Source organism: Peromyscus californicus, unplaced genomic scaffold, assembly GCF_007827085.1.
Source record: "Peromyscus californicus insignis strain IS unplaced genomic scaffold, ASM782708v3 Scaffold_3__1_contigs__length_106647218, whole genome shotgun sequence".
NCBI lineage: Eukaryota > Metazoa > Chordata > Mammalia > Rodentia > Cricetidae > Peromyscus > Peromyscus californicus.
Window position 1 is genome coordinate 89704864 of NW_026294551.1, and position 16658 is coordinate 89721521.

The 16658-nt window shown below is 52.5% G+C and overlaps 1 protein-coding gene across 2 annotated transcripts; it reads left to right on the forward strand.

The window, feature by feature from the left end:
* Positions 1-465: 465 nt before the first annotated feature.
* Positions 466-11913, forward strand: Il9r (interleukin 9 receptor). 2 transcript variants are annotated; one of them, XM_052759640.1, is made up of 9 exons: positions 466-493; positions 6970-7080; positions 7413-7524; positions 7608-7786; positions 8246-8391; positions 8749-8962; positions 9429-9534; positions 10514-10598; positions 11345-11913. In XM_052759640.1, the coding sequence occupies exons 1-9, from the start codon at positions 466-468 to the stop codon at positions 11777-11779; spliced, it is 1416 nt and encodes a 471-aa protein (XP_052615600.1). In that variant the 3' UTR covers positions 11780-11913. The 2 variants fall into 2 exon arrangements, with proteins under 2 accessions (XP_052615600.1, XP_052615601.1); XM_052759641.1 differs by having other exon boundaries at positions 8752-8962.
* Positions 11914-16658: the final 4745 nt, after the last annotated feature.

Consider the following 16658-nt stretch of genomic DNA (forward strand, 5'->3'; position numbering starts at 1 on the left):
GTCTTGTTTGTTTCTCTTGACTGAGTTTTTACTTATGTTTAGCACTCACACTCGCTGTCAGTGCTGTCTCAAAAAACCTCGAAGGGGAAAAACCTAGAGGGCTTCTGCTCAAGCCTGCTCCGTACCACGTCCTTGCTGCCCGTGTGCTGCTGTGGGGTTCCTGGGAGGACAGTGCACACTCGGTCAGTCGTTAGACAAATGTCCACCGTCCCTGTCCGGTGATGCTTGGTGTCATGGAGTGAAGTCTTATCCCTCCTCACCATTCTGGCTTGCAGCAGGAGGCGACAGGCACCTCTCAGCTCCATGGAGGACAGTAGCTCTGTGATGTGCTTGTGGTTTCAGATGTGGGTGGCCCGTGTCCGCCTGCTGAGACTTATCTCCTGGATCAGGTAAGGGGCTTTGCAGTTCACACGAGGACAGTTGGCAGTAAAGTCACCTCCTGGCTGGGGTTGCCTGCGACTCTCTATGGCCCTGAGAAGATGCACCTCAGAAGGTGAGTCTGTGTTTAGGGCTCCCCTCTTCTCAAATTAATGTGAGCTTCAGGAGGCAGAGAGGTATTGTGACCCCGGTGACGTGGGTGACAACCTCCTTCAACGTTGCCTAGTGCACTGGTCTCGACCGTCTCCCAGGGGTGGCATCTTTGCAGAGATAATTATGAAATGACAGACTGCAGTGTTCAGGGCTGGGGTTGGAGGAGAGGGTGATGGCAGTGTGTCCATGCCCTGAAGTGACAGAGCGAAGGACAGCAAGTTTGTCAGGACGTATTGCTGATTGTGGAAAAAGGTTTGCTTCTCTGATTGAGCTGTCTTTGGGGGGGGACAAAACCTAACAGCGTAGGCCCAGGGTTGGTAAAGTCCCTCTAAACCCCCAGATCTTTGGAAAGCTTCATGGTAGAAGAGGCTATGGGGGGCAGTGCATGTGGGTGGAATTCCAGGTTAGCACGGTGGGGTTGGGAGTGGGGAGAGGAGGGCGTGTGATGTGTGGGTGAGTGGCATTCTGTTTCCGGGTTACTGGGCTTCAGGAGGCTGTTTGGCTGGGACTCCCCCTTTCTTCCCTAACTTGATCTTCCCAGGACACTGATGCTCTCGGCTTACTCTTGGCCAGGGCTCAGCCTCCTAGGCGTAACTATAATCTATGACTCCCACAATGGTGAAAAGTCCTGGATAACCCCGGGACAGGGTGGCTTTGGTAGGGCATGGGAGGGCATTTTTCTTAAGGAGTTGGGCTGGTGCAAGAGACTTGCATTATCAGGACCTCGCCCATCTGGTTTAGTCAGCCTCGCCTGCAGGTGGCTTCGGGGAGGCCCCTGCCAGTGCAGGGCATAGAGGCACTTCCTCACGAAGGCAGTGGGAGTAGCGGGGCACCATTTCCTCCCACCCACCCACCCTTCAAGTGCACAGTGTCAGTACATCTGCTTGAGCCCTGCCTTGGCCAGGACCTCTTGTTCGGGTGCTGAGAGACACAGCTAGCCGAGCCTGGGCACAGCTGTCCCATCAGGAAAGGAAGCTAGGCTGGAAGGTGGGCAAGCGCTTTAGGATGGGTAAAGAAGCCAGTTGGCGGGACAGAGTAAGAATGCCAGGAGAAGCTCCCTGGCCACCTCCCCACCAGCTTCCCGGTGCTATTCAGAGCTGCGCCCTTCTTTTCTTCCCCGGTACACCCACCACTTCTGCAGCTGGCCTTGTCTGAGTCCAGTCAAGTGTGTTGTGGATATCTGCTCCACTAGCTGTCCTTCCTGCAGGAAGTATGTGGGAGGGTGCTTCTGGGGGGCTTCCTTCTTGGCCCCTCATCTCGACTCCTTCCGGCCTGCCACTTGGTCCTCACCCACTTGGTCTGCTGGCGCCATCCTTCCAGTTCTTACCCTCCGCGCCAGCATCATCAATGTCCTCACACGCCCTGTGCATGGCAGGATGCCCCCGGTGACAGAGAAGGTCCTTACACCCCAGGAGGCCAGTTTCCAAAGGGGAAGCTGGATCCTGTGCCCACCTCCAGCCCCATTTCCCGGCACAGCTTCCATATGCCACAGGCTCCTGCTGCTGATGGAGAGAGGGGGGTGTCCCCCTCCAGAGAGAAGACACTGCTGGACAAGGTTCATCTAAAGAGCAGCCTCCTTCCACTCGCCTCCATTTCTATGGGCTTTGTGCATGGGCAGGAGAATAGGGAGTTCCCCCACCCCTGGTAAGGCAGAGAGCAGGGCCTGGGGATGTAACTCAGTTGGTAGGTGCATGCCTAGCGTGCACAAGGCCCTGGGTTCAATACCCAGTACAGAGAAAAGAAAAAAAGAAGAGATGGAGGGATGGTTTAGTGGTTTAGGGCACTTGCTGATGGCGGTGGTGGTGCACACCTTTAATCCCAGCACTCAGGAGGCAGAGGCAGGCGGATCTTTGTGAGTTCAAGGCCAGCCTGGTTTACAAAGTGAGTTCTAGGATAGCCAGAGCTGTTACACAGAGAAACCCTGTCTCAAGGGGAAATATAACCTGGAATGCAGTTCAGTGGTAGAGTATTACAGTACCTCATGAGAGCATGTACACACACACACACACACACACACACACAGAGCAGGGTTGGCTGTGGCTTCTTGTAGAGTACTTACTTAGCTCTGTTCTTGACCACAACTGTATTGTTGTTGTGATTAGTATCATCTTTTTTTTTTTTCCAGAGACAGAGTCTCTTGCTCTGCCTAGCTGACCTGGAACTCCCTGTGTCTCCCAGGTTGAACAGGATTCAAGATAATCATCCTGCCTCAACCTTTGGTGTTTGCCTGCATGTATGTATGTATGTCTGTGTGAGGGCATCAGATCCCCTAGAACTGGAGTTACTGACAGCTGTGAGCTGCCTTGTGGGTGCTAGGAACCGAACCTGGGTCTTTTGGAAGAGCAGCCAGTGTTCTTAACCGCTGAGCCATCTCTCCGGCCCCTATACACCTGTATTTATATAGCTATATGGTTCTGTGCAGCAATAGGTAGAGGGAAAAACGCACTTGAAGGGAAGCTGGTTTGTGGCATGTGCCATACAGCACCAAGTAGCCCTATGCCACTGGCCAGCTCCCATGCTGGTAGCTAACTCTGGTCAGGGAGGGTGGAGGGCAAATCCCCTATGGAGATCTTCTTCTGTGTCAAAGGCAGAGGCCCATTGTAGTGGCCCAGAAAATCAGGGCAGGTAGGCCAACAGGGTCAGACTTGAATCTCAGAACATAGAAGAGGTGGGGCTTTAATCCAGTCTAATGACCCTAGCTTGTGTCAAGCTGACATAGAATTAACCAGGATAGACCCTGCCTCAAAATAAAAAGTGAAAAAGAGGACCTGGATACAGCTCAATGGTAGACTATTAAAGTTCCTTGTGGGGGGTCGAAGAGATGGCTCAGCAGTTAAGAGCACTGACTACTCTTCCTGAGGACCCAGGTTCAATTCCCAGCACCCACATGGCAGCTCACAACTGTCTGTAACTGCAGTTCCTGGGGACCCGACACCCATGGCACAACACCAATGCACATAAAATAAAAACAAGTAAATTATTAAAAAAAGTACCTTGTGCATGTATACACACACACACACACACACACACACACACACACACACACACACACACACACAGTAGGGCTTAGCTGAGGCTCCTTATAGAGTATTTACCGAGCCCTGTTCTTGACCACAATTGTATTGTTGTTGTTGCTGTTATTGTTATTAGTATTTTCAGTTTTTTTTTTTTTTTTTTTTTTTTTTTTTTTTGATTTTTCGAGACAGGGTTTCTCTGTGTAGCTTTGCGCCTTTCCTGGAACTCACTTGGTAGTCCAGGCTGGCCTCGAACTCACAGAGATCCTCCTGGCTCTGCCTCCCGAGTGCTGGGATTAAAGGCGTGCGCCACCACCGCCCGGCTATTTTCAGTTTTTTTGAGAGGCTGGGAGGCTAGGGCTATATCCTGTTGTGAAGGGCTGTGCTGGGCAGTGGTGCGGGCTCCACAGCAGGGCCGTGTGCCCGGGAGCATCCAATCCAAGATGGTGGGCATTGGTTTCTCCAGGTTCTCACAGGTTCTGTAGTCTGGTGTGTATGGGTTGTGGTCAGACATTTTTGATCTGAGCCCAGCTCCTTTTCAAGGATCAGTGAGAGTTCAGTTGCCTCCCTCTGTCCTAAGCACCTGGCCCACGGTCTCTCTGTCGAGGAGGGGAGCCTTGCCAGTGATGTGCTCCAACATGTACTGGTAGCGCAGCAGGGAGAGAGAGGCTTGTGATGTCCAAGACTTTGGCCTCGTCGGTGAGGTCAAGCCCCAGGACCCACACGTTGCACTCAGAAAGTTCATGGATGGTGTGGCAGTTTGTGGGACCCCTTCCTAAAACAGGGGTCCAAGAGTCACATGCTGGGTTAGTCTCTGGTTTCCCATTATTAGAAGGGTAGTGGTGACCCCACCCTCCCCAAGTCGCCCAGTACACATGGAGGTTCCCTGTGCAGAGGAAACGTTCCCCACCCACACAATTGCACTGGGCCATTTCCAGCCCCGGTGCACCTGCCTCTGTCCCTGGCTAGAAACGGGGTACGCTGGGCTGAAAGTCACTCTCATCCCTCCTCTCAAGCCATCTGCTCCCGGGTCAACCCGAGGCTGCAGTGGGCTGATCCTCTCCAGGGGTGGCAAGTTGTCCTGAGGTCTGTGTCGGTCCTCAGTTGGGAGTGGTGGCAGCGCTGATCCTCCCCCCAGGTTCTGTGCGTCTAGGATCCTGCTCTCATAGACCCTCGGAGCATTTGAGAATATGTATCTCGTCCTCACTTTGCCAATGATCACCATGAGAGGAGACACACACTTCCCGGGGAGCTTAGTTTTCATGTCCTTGGTGACCCAGGTTGCAGGCTCCATCCCAGAGGAGGACAAAGCCTTAATGGGTTTGTCTAGAGGTACAGACGGACAGGCAGACTGCTGGGTGGTGGGTTGGAGTTAACGGAAGTCTGTCTTGGGGTTGTGCGGACGGGCTACTGGCGGGTGGGTCAGGGTGCTGCCTGCTGAGGTGGGGCCGGCTCCTGAAGGCCAGGACACAAGCCTGAGCTTGTGTGTTTCCTTCTTCCTTATCACTCATCAGGCTTGTATAACCAGGGTGGCTCTGCTTCCTGCTCAGGGGCTATCAGTGAGCCATCTGCAGATGTAAATGGGGTGACAGGGCCTCAGTAGAGTCTCATCCCTCCTCTCAGGAAGTCAGGCACTTTCTGAGAGGTAGCTTCTGGTCTCCATCCACTTCTGGCTCCTTGGGGATCCCAGGGCTCCAGGGATCCTCAGGGGCTTCCCTCTGTGGGACAGCTGAGAACACCACATGACGTACAGTTTGGAGAGAGCTGTCTGCTATCTAGACATCTGCTGTCTTCCCTGCGTTCCCAGGGCAGAACTCTGGGAGAAGTCTATTTCGGGAGTAACAAATAAGGCAATGCGCAGAGACTTGTCCTGTGACCTGAGAAGAGCCCTGGTCCTCTATGTGGCTCCACTTCCGCATTGCGAATGGACAGTCGTGAGAACCTAGGTAAAGCTGGGCGTGGTGGTGCATGCCTTTAATACCAGCATCCCAGCGCTCAAGAGGCAGGGGCTGGAGGATCTCTGTGAGTTCGAGGCCAGCCTGGTCTACAGAGTGAGTTCCAGGATAGCCAGGGATACATAGAGAGACCTCACCTCAAAACAAACAAACAAACAAACAAACAAACATCCAAGACAGAAAGTGCAGGTATTGCAGAGCCTAGGGCACCAGGCTGAGAGGGACGGCAGGTAAGTGTGGATATGCTGCTGCCAGAGCCTAGGATCCAGGAGATCTGAGTCTGAGGGGGCAACTCAGTGCTGAAGGCACCAGGCCTTGGTTGGGTCAAGTGGCTTTTCTAAGCTTCAGTTAATCAGTGAAGCTGGCCAGCTGTGCCCAGTCCTGTCCACAGCACATGGTAAGGGCACCTGCTGTGGGAAGCAGGCCTCCTACGGGTGCCTAGCACTGGGGCTGCCTCCCACAGGAGTGCCTAGCACAGGATGCCTCCCACAGGGGTGCCTAGCACAGGACGCCTCCCACAGGAGTGCCTAGCACAGGACGCCTCCCACAGGGGATGCCTCTCACAGGGGATGCCTCTCACAGGGGATGCCTCCCACAGGGGTGCCTAGCACAGGACGCCTCCCACAGGAGTGCCTAGCACAGGGGGTGCCTCCCACAAGGGGTGCCTCCCACAGGGGTTGCCTAGCTTGGGACACCTCCCACAGGGGATGCCTCCCACAGGGACACCTCCCACAGGGAGTGCCTCCCACAGGGGTACCTAGCACAAGACGCCTCCCACAGGAGTGCCTAGCACAGGACGCCTCCCACAGGGGATGCCTCTCACAGGGGATGCCTCCCACAGGGGTGCCTAGCACAGGACGCCTCCCACAGGGGATGCCTCTCACAGGGGACGCCTCCCACAGGGGTGCCTAGCACAGGATGCCTCCCACAGGGGTGCCTAGCACAGGACGCCTCCCACAGGGGTGCCTAGCACAGGATGCCTCCCACAGGGGTGCCTAGCACAGGACGCCTCCCACAGGAGTGCCTAGCACAGGGGGTGCCTCCCACAAGGGGTGCCTCCCACAGGGGTTGCCTAGCTTGGGACACCTCCCACAGGGGATGCCTCCCACAGGGACACCTCCCACAGGGGGTGCCTCCCACAGGGGTACCTAGCACAGGATGCCTCCCACAGGAGTGCCTAGCACAGGACGCCTCCCACAGGAGTGCCTAGCACAGGGGGTGCCTCCCACAAGGGATGCCTCCCACAAGGGGTGCCTCCCACAAGGGGTGCCTCCCACAGGGGTTGCCTAGCTTGGGACACCTCCCACAGGGGACACCTCCCACAGGGGGTGCCTCCCACAGGGTGCCTCCCACAGGGGTTGCCTAGCACAGGGACGCCTCCCAGGGGGTGCCTCCTACAGGGACACCTCCCACGGGGGATGCCTCCCATGGGGTGCCTAGCACAGGCCCTACAGTTGAGTCTCTTGCAGGTTGGCCCTTGGAGAGGATGGCCATGAAACAGGTCCTGGGCCCCTGGTTCCTGGTCTACACCTGTGTCAACTCTGTCTGTTGGGGAGCCTCCGTCCCAGAGCGTGGAACAGGTGAACGTTGGGCACCATATCTCCCTGAGGTGGCTGGATAGAGTTAGGGGAGTTGGGGACAAGTTGTCATCTGTGACAACCCAGAGAAAAACATGGCCCCAAACATTGCTGGAACCTGTCCTCTAGTGTCCCACTATCTCCCACCCCACAAAGCCCTGAGGGCTGACTGGTCCTGGTACCATGGTCAGAACCCAGCCATTCCCAAGCCTCTTATTCTGCCCCTGACACATTCTCTTGGGGCTTTCTCTGGAGTCTGTCTGGTTAGATCCTCCCCACCTACCTCAGTTCTGCCTCGAGGCCCTACTGTGTGCTCCCACCATCCCCATCCCCAGGGCCGCAGGCTGGGACATTCACCTGCCTCAGCAACAGTCTTTTCAGGATTGACTGCTCCTGGTCGACTCCAGAGCTGGGCCTGGAACCCAGGGCCTGGCTCCTCTTTACCAGGTGAGGATGGAGGGCCAGGCTGCTTGGGGAGGGTACAGGGTCCCTGTGGTGGCAGCATCCATGCTAACCCTCGGCCTTTCCAGTAACCAGATGACGGATATCAGGCACAGGTGCACCTTCTGGGACAGCGTGTGTACCCTCGTGCTGCCTCCTGAGGAGGTGTTGGTGCCCACCGATAACTTCACCATCACTTTGCACCGCTGCGTCCTGGGGCAGGAGCAGGTCAGCTTGGTGGACTCACAGTTCCTGCCGTGGAGACATGGTGAGTGGGACAGCCCTGCCAGCAGTGGCCTTGCTGCTTGGCTCTGAGGTTGTGGCCTTGAGCCTTTGGCTCTGCCTGAGAATCCTTGCCAAGCAGGACTTGAAGCAGATCGGACCCTGGAGAGGGGGCGTAATGGCTGCCACAGGGCCAGGGTTCCGGCAAAGACATGAAAAGACATGGCCAGGTGGGGTTAGACACTACAGTCTGAGCTACTGGAAATGCACTTCAGTCAGAGCAGGAATTACACCAGGAAGAACTTCCAGCAGTCAATTGTGAAGGAAATCACCTTGCTGCCAGGACTTAAGGAAGCGCTGACTGCCTTTCCCCAAGGGGCTTTCCTGAATTAGTCTTCGAATGAGGTCCCTGGCCTGAAGGAGCCCTGATCATGACTTCTTGGTGATGTTCTTGGTCCCAGTTCTGGCCGTGCTGAGGGACCTCACTGGGCCCTTCTTGTTTCAGTTAAGCTGGACCCTCCCTCGGATCTGCAGAGCAATGTCAGCTCCCAGCGCTGTGTCCTGACCTGGAGCATCAATTTTGCTCTGGAGCCCTGGAGCACACTCCTCAGCTATGAGCTGGCCTTCAAGAAGCAGGAAGAGGCCTGGGAGGTAACAGGGTGGTAGCTCCCTGAGGTCTCTGTCCTGGGACTGGCTAGAGTCAGTGGTGAGAACCGATGGAGTCGTCAGAGTTAGATGTGCACGTGTGCTGTCTACATACAAGCCTATGCTTGTGTGTGTGTCTATGAACATAGTGTGTGAGTGTGCCTGTTTGTACATGTGTGTTTGTATGTGTGTGAGTGTGTCTTTGCTCTATGCTTATACGGGTGAGTGCATGCTGGAGAGAGTGCATAAACGTGGTGAGTGTGTACCCATAGATGTGTATAAATATGTGCAAGTGGTCTTGTTGGTGCATGTGTGTCCATTCTTTGGGACCCTGCACTCAGTCAAATGCCCCCAACCCTGCAGGAGGCCCGGCACAAGGACCATATTGTTGGAGTGACCTGGCTCAGCCTTGAAGCCGTCGAACTGAATCCTGGTTCCATCTACGAGGCCAGACTGCGCGTCCAGATGACTTTGTCGGAGGAGGATGGGGACACGGTAGAGGGGGAGCATTATAAGAGCCACTGGAGTGAGTGGAGCCAGCCAGTGACCTTCCCTTCTCCCCGGAGATGGAGACAGGGTAGGTGCTGGGTGGTGGCTGCCTTGTCACAGCCCGGGCCGAGTCTCTGTTCCTTGGGTCCTTCTGCCTCTCCTCCATTTCATCAACCTACAGCCCTCCCCTTGTTTCTGAGATGTGTGAGGATTCGTAGCTAGTGGCCACCGTTAGGAGCAAGGGTGTCCAGGACTGCACACTGGCTGATACTTCTGTCTGCAGCTGGACAAGACCTGGGTTTCCTTTGTGAATGTAGGGCTGACCCTATGTGCGGTGATGACCCTCAGCCATGTGGCAGATGGGAAGGGAAGGGGTGCAGACGAGATCACCCCAGGAACATCAGAGGTGTGACACAAACCCCAAGGCCCGTCGTAGACCCCTTCTGCTTTGACTCAGAGAACTAATGGCGGCTTTTTTTTTTCTGCCATGTGGACTGAGGGGGGACATCCTGGCACTGAGGCTGCTGACAGCCATGGACTCTTTCTGCCCCCAGGTCTCCTGCTCCCGTCCTGGCCGTGGTCGAATAGCATCCTGGTCACTGTCTCCATCTTTCTTCTGCTGACCGGCCTTATCCACCTTCTGTTCAAGCTGTCACCCAGGTAGGTAGGCCATGAATGTGGATATGAGTTTGAGTGTGTGTGTGCGTGTGTGTGTGTGTGTGTGTGTGTGTGTGTGTGTGTGTGTGTGTGTGTGTGAATTGTGGGCATGCATGTAAGTATGCTGGGGTACATGTGTATTAGTACATGTGTGTGAGACTGGGGAGCCACAGTGCCTGTTGATGGCACAGATGTTATCCCTAGAGCTATCAGCTTCATCTGAGAGGACACGGCTGGTTGCTTCCAGGCCCTGAACCCACTATTGGAGATCAGTCTGCAAAGGACACAGGCCAGGGTGTAAATATGGGCATTAACCAGAGAGGCTGCAGCGATCCACATGGGCTCCTGTTCTGGGATTTGTCCAGAGGTTTTATTTATTTATGGAGGCTAGGATGAAATGATAGGTATGTGTTGCTGTGCCTACTAGCTCTTTGAGGCCAGGTTGGATGTAGCGGGCTGGCATCTGTAGGGAGAAAGGAGTTCCAGTCTTGGCAGTGACCTTAAGCTTTCTGGGGTGTCACATTGGGAAAGGCTTCTATCTGGGTCCCTTTGGTCCTGACTTTTCTATTTTGGCTTCAGGGTTGTGGGGGTCCCTGAACCTAAGTCCCTGTTCAGGACACCATCTGTGGGAGGCCAGCTCCCACCTTTTAAAAGGGTTCCTATGAGGAGGAGAGAGGGATAAGAAACTTTTAGATAGAAAGACAGCAGAGAGGAGACAGATAGAAGCACAGGATAGCTTCGGGAGGACCTGGACCAAAATCCACCAGCCCCTTCTCGCTCTTCAAAAGGGCTTTTTATAAGAATGCCAAAAGGCAGGGCAAAAGACCGCCCCCTTGCTAGATCAAAGCATACCGCACAGCCAAGTGCAGACCCTTCCACACACCTGGTAACAATGCCCGTGGTCCAGTCATTCCCCTGTGCAGCCCTGCTGGGTAAAGCAAGCTCAGATCACACTAGGAAACCTCTGTGGGTCTCCACACAGGGTGAAGAGGATCATCTACCAGAATGTCCCCTCCCCAGCAGCCTTCTTCCATCCTCTCTACAGTGTGTACAACGGAGACTTCCAGGTGTGTGCAGTGGAGCATCAGGGAGGCGGGGTCAAGGGTGGCACTTCAGGGGCAGATATGGCCTAGAAGTCTGCCCTGTGGAACAGAGTTTGGGCTTCTTAGACTAGGGGGCATTAGCAAGCGTGGGGGCCTTGTCTATGCTCTGAGCCTCTTTTGTATATATAGTCGACTTAACATTTGTACCCCATCTCTAATGGGCACATATTTTGCTGTATTTATGGGATGGTGTTACGGGTCGGGTTTCCATAGCACAGCAGTGATGGACTGTGAGATAGATACAGGGGGCATTTTGTGGAGGCTCCTAGTCCTTCTGAGAGACAGCATTTTTTGGGAGGCTCATCCCTCCAGTTGCTCCACGGAGGTTCCAGACTGTGTCTCTAGATTTGTGTGTCGCTGCATTTAGGGGTGCCCATATCTGTCTCTGTTGGATGGCCCCGGAGAGCATTCTGGCATGGCTTTGTTTTGTCTTTGGCCTGTCACATCTTTCCCATTCTTTTGGCACCTGGTTCAGGCTGCCGTAAGCCCGTGGCCTCAGCTGAGGGGGGCACTGAGGGGTCTAAAACAACTCAGCGTTTCACACATGGGAGGAGGGTAGAGTGCATTGGGCACAGGCCCTGCTTGGCTCTGGGAGTGCATGTTAGAGCTTCCTGGAGAAGATCTGGGCTGTGCAGGGGGAGGCTGCTGCTCCCAGAGTGAGTCCCAAACATGCTGCCTGAGCCTTTCTCCTACCCCCTGCTCTGATGCAGACCTGGACAGGGGCCCACAGAGCCGGACTACAACCAAGACAGCATGGCGTCAGCACTCCATCAGGAGGCTCAGAGTCCAGCATCTGGGAGGCCGTCACAACGCTCACCTACAGCCCAGCACGCCCTGCGCAGTTTTCCAGCCTGGAGTGGGAAGGCACAGGCCCTGGCTTCCCAGGGCCCCCAAGCTTAGAGCATGTGCTGCCATCAGGGTGTCCGGAGTTGGAAGGACAGCCATCTGCCTACCTGCCCCAGGAGGTCTGGGCCCCCATGGGCTCTGTCAGGCCCCCTCCTCTAGACTCAGACGGAGGCAGCAGTGACTATTGCATCCTGGACTGTTGTGAGGAGGGCCACCCCTCAGCATTCCCAGGACACACCCAGAGCCCTGAGCTCACACAGGCTCAGTCGGTGGCCCTTCCTGTGTCTAGCAGGGCCTGACACCTACTGAGGGATGTGAGCATTTTCCTCTCTTTACCCTCGGACAGCACCAGACTCAGTCTCAGCCAGTCTCAGCTGGATGCACCATTTCTGTTTTGGGAGGTGAACTAAAGATTCTGGGACTGACCCTCGGGTGGGCGTGGAACTCCAGAGAGGAGGCAGCTGTGCATTGGTCAGAGGCTGTGTGGATGGAAGCAGCAGGTGGCTCCTCACCGCTCTGCTCTGCCCTGTGGCAGGGAGGCCTCCACACTCAGTATCTCAGCATCAGGCTTCCCTCTCTCCTCTTTCTGGTTTTGTCCCAGTCCTGAAAAGAGGGCGTGACAGGGTTAGCCTGGGCCAAGGGGATGCCGCTGAGACAACATGAACAGGTGAAGTGTGTCCTTTTTCTGTCCCTTCCTGAGGTGCCTTCCCCACTAAGACTGAAAGTGATGTTTTTGACTGTTCCAGACTGTGGGTGGCTGCTGGGGTTGGGGAGAAAGGCGGAGCTTTGAGCCAGTGGGGTTGTCCATCTCCGAGATCAGCAGGATGGAGCCCCACTGAATGGTTCAAATAAGTCTTACCCATCTGTATGAAGTACTTTTCTGTGGCTGGGAAAAAACCACCACGACCAAAAGTGACTTACAGAAGAAAGAGTTTATTTTGGTTTAAGGTTCCAGAGGGATAGGAATACATCACGGTGCAGAGACGTGGCGGCAAGTGGCAGTGAGTGGCAGGCAAGTGGCAGGCCCGGCAGCAGGAGCAGGAAGCTGAGAGCTCACATCTTAACCACAAGCATGAAGCAGAGTGAGCTGAAGTGACCTTTTATTCGCCAAGCAAGGCTCCACCTCCTGAAGGTTCCACATCCCCTCCAAACCATGCCACCAAATGAGGACCAAGTGTTCAAATAGCTGAGCCTTTGGGGATGTTCTCATTCAAACCGCCACACTCCCGCCTGCCCCCAGCCTTCTACTGTTCCTGGGATGAAAACTGAAGCTAAGGCCACTCGATGGAGATGGAAGTGACTGTTCCTCAGCAGCTGTGGCCTGTGAGGGGCACCGATACCCCACTGCCTTGTGGCGCGGTCCAGAGGGAATGATGGGTAGACAGAATCTGACTGTTATTTTCCTAGGCCTGCCCTAACAGAGTGCCAGGGACCGGGTGGCTAATACTATAGATTCGTTTTCTCTCTGCTCTGAAGTTCAGGGGCCTGGAATGGAGATGCCAAGAAGGCCATTTCCCCTCTTGGGGGAAGGGTTGGTTTCAAGTCTTGCTTTACATTTACTTCCTTCTGAGCAACCTCTTCCATACTGAGACTAGATGCTACCCCAGTGGCTGGCAGAGTCTACCTTAGACCCTTGCATGCAAGCAGAGATTGTGATTCAGTGGGCAGAAACTTAGGCTGAACAGGTGGACGCGTTTGTACAGATTTGGGGCCTTAAGGCACTGACCCATCAGGAGTCCTCCTGATACTTTGAGGGTTTTTTAAAGTTAAGCATGGAAACAATGGTGTGAACTGTGAAGATGATGTCTGAAGCCAGAACAGTGTGCAAGGGATAGCCAAACTATTGCATGGTGGGCACGGTAAGTGGGTGGGCACGGTGAGTGGGTGGGCACGGTGAGTGGGTGGGCACGGTGAGTGGGTGGGCATGGTGAGTGGATGGGTAGGCACGGGGCAGCATTGTGGGGTCAGAGCTGGTGTTCCGGGAGGGCTCACAACGCTGACCCCAGAGAAAGTGTTGGCTCATAGGCTCATCCGTGGCATGATGGCCTACTTAGAACTGAGAGAGCTGGCATCCCCCTCCAGTTCAGTTCCCTGCCTCACCTGTGCTGGCATGCAGAGATTTTAAAACAAGGATCAGGTTATTTAGAATAAGTACTTCAGTGGAATAAAAATTTCTAAGAGGAGATTTAAAATTTTATCTTTTAAATTTTTCTTTCATTTCAATAATTACCCTTTTTGTAGAGACAGTGTATACACCTACATAAATACTATTCTGGTCTTTACCATTCTTTTCTTCTTCTTTTTATTTTTTTTTTTGGTTTTTTGAGACAGGGTTTACCTGTATAGCTCTGGCTGTCCTGGAACTCGCTTTGTAGATCAGGCTAGCCTCAAACTAAAGTTTGTGTGTTTTGTAGGCCATGGAATGACCTGTGAAAACAATTAAAGACTAATTTCACAAAAGGCTGTTTAAGATTCTGGACTCTGGGGCTTTTTATTACATTCCTGTAACATCATTCCCATGACCATCGCAGCTCTTACAAAAAGAAGTAAGATGTTGTTGATGAAAGTACTTGTCACCGATTATTTCCAAGTACAGTAACTAATGCTGGCAGTGGTTACTAGGCAGCCATGACACCATTTGCCTGGCTGTGTGATTAACATCTGTTACTTAGACGCTTGAAGAAAGATGGAAAGGCTTAATGTCTGCGGCAATCCATTCAAAATACAAAAGTAACAGCTCATTAGAAAGATTCACTTTGCTAGGTATAGTGGGAGCACAGCTTTAATCCCAGCACCTGGGAAGCAGGGGCAGGGACATCTCTGAGTTCGAGGCCAGACTGGTCTACGGAGCGAGTTCCAGGACAGTCAGGGCTACACAGAGAAACCCTGTCTTGAAAAAGCAAAAAACAAAACAAAACAAAGCCAAAAACAAACAAACAAACAAACCCCCAAACAAAACCAAACAACAACAAAAACGAGATACCCCTAAAACAGAATAAAAACAAAAAACAAACAACAACAAAGACAAAACCAACCAAACAAAAAACCCCAAAGAGGAAAGATTCATTTTTATTTAATGAAAACGCACATAATCTGAATAAAGCATTTCAGAATCCACTGTCCGGTCTCTGTCATATAGAGATGACAAATTCTCAGGAATGGCTCTTTTTTGGTTATAAAGATCTATGTGAGAGTGTTTTCCTCCAGTGTCCAAGAGCGAGGATATGGAGAAACCTGAGATACATAATACAGTTAGGTCATTTTAGAGGTGAGCGTCTGCATAATTGTCTGATGTCTGTGATGATCTATTTCCACGGCAACTGATGGTAGCTAGAAAAGTTTGAGTGTTAAAGATTTTTCTGGGCTGGGGATGTGGCTCTCAGGTAGAGTGCTTATCTAGCAGGTGAGGCCCTCATTAGTACTGCAACAAAAGTGTCCGTATTCCTGCATGTATGCTTTTCGTCTCCAGTAGCAATTAGCTTAGGGTATGGAATGTGAGCAAAGGCTCTCCATACTCCTTATATCTTTGAATAAGTATTTTGTCTTATAAATATGTATTTGCTTTTCTTTCATGTGTGCATTTGAAACTGAAGTCTTTTTATTTTTTTCATTAAAAGATGTTTTGTGAATGGGTGTTTTGTCTGCATGTATGTCTGTGCACCACGTTTATTCAGTGCCCTCAGAGGCCAAAAGAGGGCATCAGGTCTCCCAAGGTGAGGCACTCTGTGGGTGCTGGGAATCAAATCCTGGTCCTCTGGAAGAGCAGCTGGTGTCTCTAAACCAAGGAGTCATCTCTCCAGCCCCAAAGAGGCCTTTACAGTCAGTGTAGCTATAAGGATTCTTCCCAGAATGAACTGCGATGTCAGAAGGTTGACACTTTATTAAAGGTGTTGCCACATTCCTCCCGTTTGTGGGGTCCTCTCCAGTACAAATCCTGTGATGTTCTGGAAAACTTCAACACTTGCTACATTCCTAACACTTGTGGGGTTTCCTCCAGCCTGAACTCCGATGTTTGCTAAGGACTGAACACTACCTAAAGGATTTTCACATTTTCTCTTTTTGAGACAAGGTTTCTCTGTGTAGCCTTGACTGTCCTGGAACTTGCTCTGTAGACCAGGCTGGGCTCGAACTCAGACATCCACCTGCCTCTGTCTCCCACATGCTGGGATTAAAGGCGTGCATTACTACCGTCTGGCTGGATTTTCACATTCTTTACATCTGTGGAGTCTCTCTCTTGTGTGGACTCTCTGGTGTCTAATAAAGCATGAACAATATTAAAAACCTTTGCCATAGACTGAGAGATGGCTCAGTGGTTAAGAACAGTTTCTGTGCCGGGCGGTGGTGGCGCACGCCTTTAATCCCAGCACTCGGGAGGCAGAGCCAGGCGGATCTCTGTGAGTTCGAGGCCAGCCTGGGCTACCAAGTGAGTCCCAGGAAAGGCGCAAAGCTACACAGAGAAACCCTGTCTCAAAAAACCAAAAAAAAAAAAAAAAAAAAAAAAAAAAAGAACAGTTTCTGTTCTTCCAGAGGACCTGAGTTTGATTCCCAGCACCCACATCAGGTAGCTCACAACTGTCGGTAACTCAAGCTCCAAGGACATCTGCCTCCCTCTTCTGGCCTCATCCATCATCCAGATACATGTGGTGTGTGCTCAAAACATACATACACACACACACATCCCACACAGTAAAATAAAACATAAAAAAAAAAATGTCAAATTCTTCAAATTTGTAGAGTTCCTCACTAGGTGAGTTTTCTAGTATTTTCTAAGGCTTGAACTGTGGTTAAAGGTTTGCCACATGTTTTACACCTGTGGGATCTCTCTCCACTATGGATTTTTATGTTGTTTATGATGTTATGAGTGTGATTGCACACTCACTACATTCATAGGGTTTCTCTCCCATGTGAACTCTGTTGTCTAAGGCTTGTCCAGTAGGTAAAAGGTTATCACATCCTTTGCATCTGTATGGCTTCTCTCCATATTAACTCTGATATTGAGTAAGGGTTGAGCCATGGCTAGTGACTTTGCCACGTTCTTTTCCTCTGTAGGGTTTCTCTGTGTGTGGATTCTCTGCCGTCTTGTAAGCGCTGAACACCAGTCAGAGACTTGGCCACATACCTTGTATTTGTCTGGTTCTGTCTAGTGTGAACTCTTAGTAGGTTTGAACTTTGAAACAA

Bases quoted from the DNA above. Each gene is read 5' to 3' on its own strand.
- Il9r (XM_052759640.1), top strand. From the start codon at position 466: ATGGCCCTGAGAAGATGCACCTCAGAAG. The intron at 7,525-7,607 runs GTGAGGATGGAG...CGGCCTTTCCAG, and splicing joins GCCTGGCTCCTCTTTACCAG to TAACCAGATGACGGATATCA. The intron at 7,787-8,245 runs GTGAGTGGGACA...TTCTTGTTTCAG, and splicing joins GTTCCTGCCGTGGAGACATG to TTAAGCTGGACCCTCCCTCG.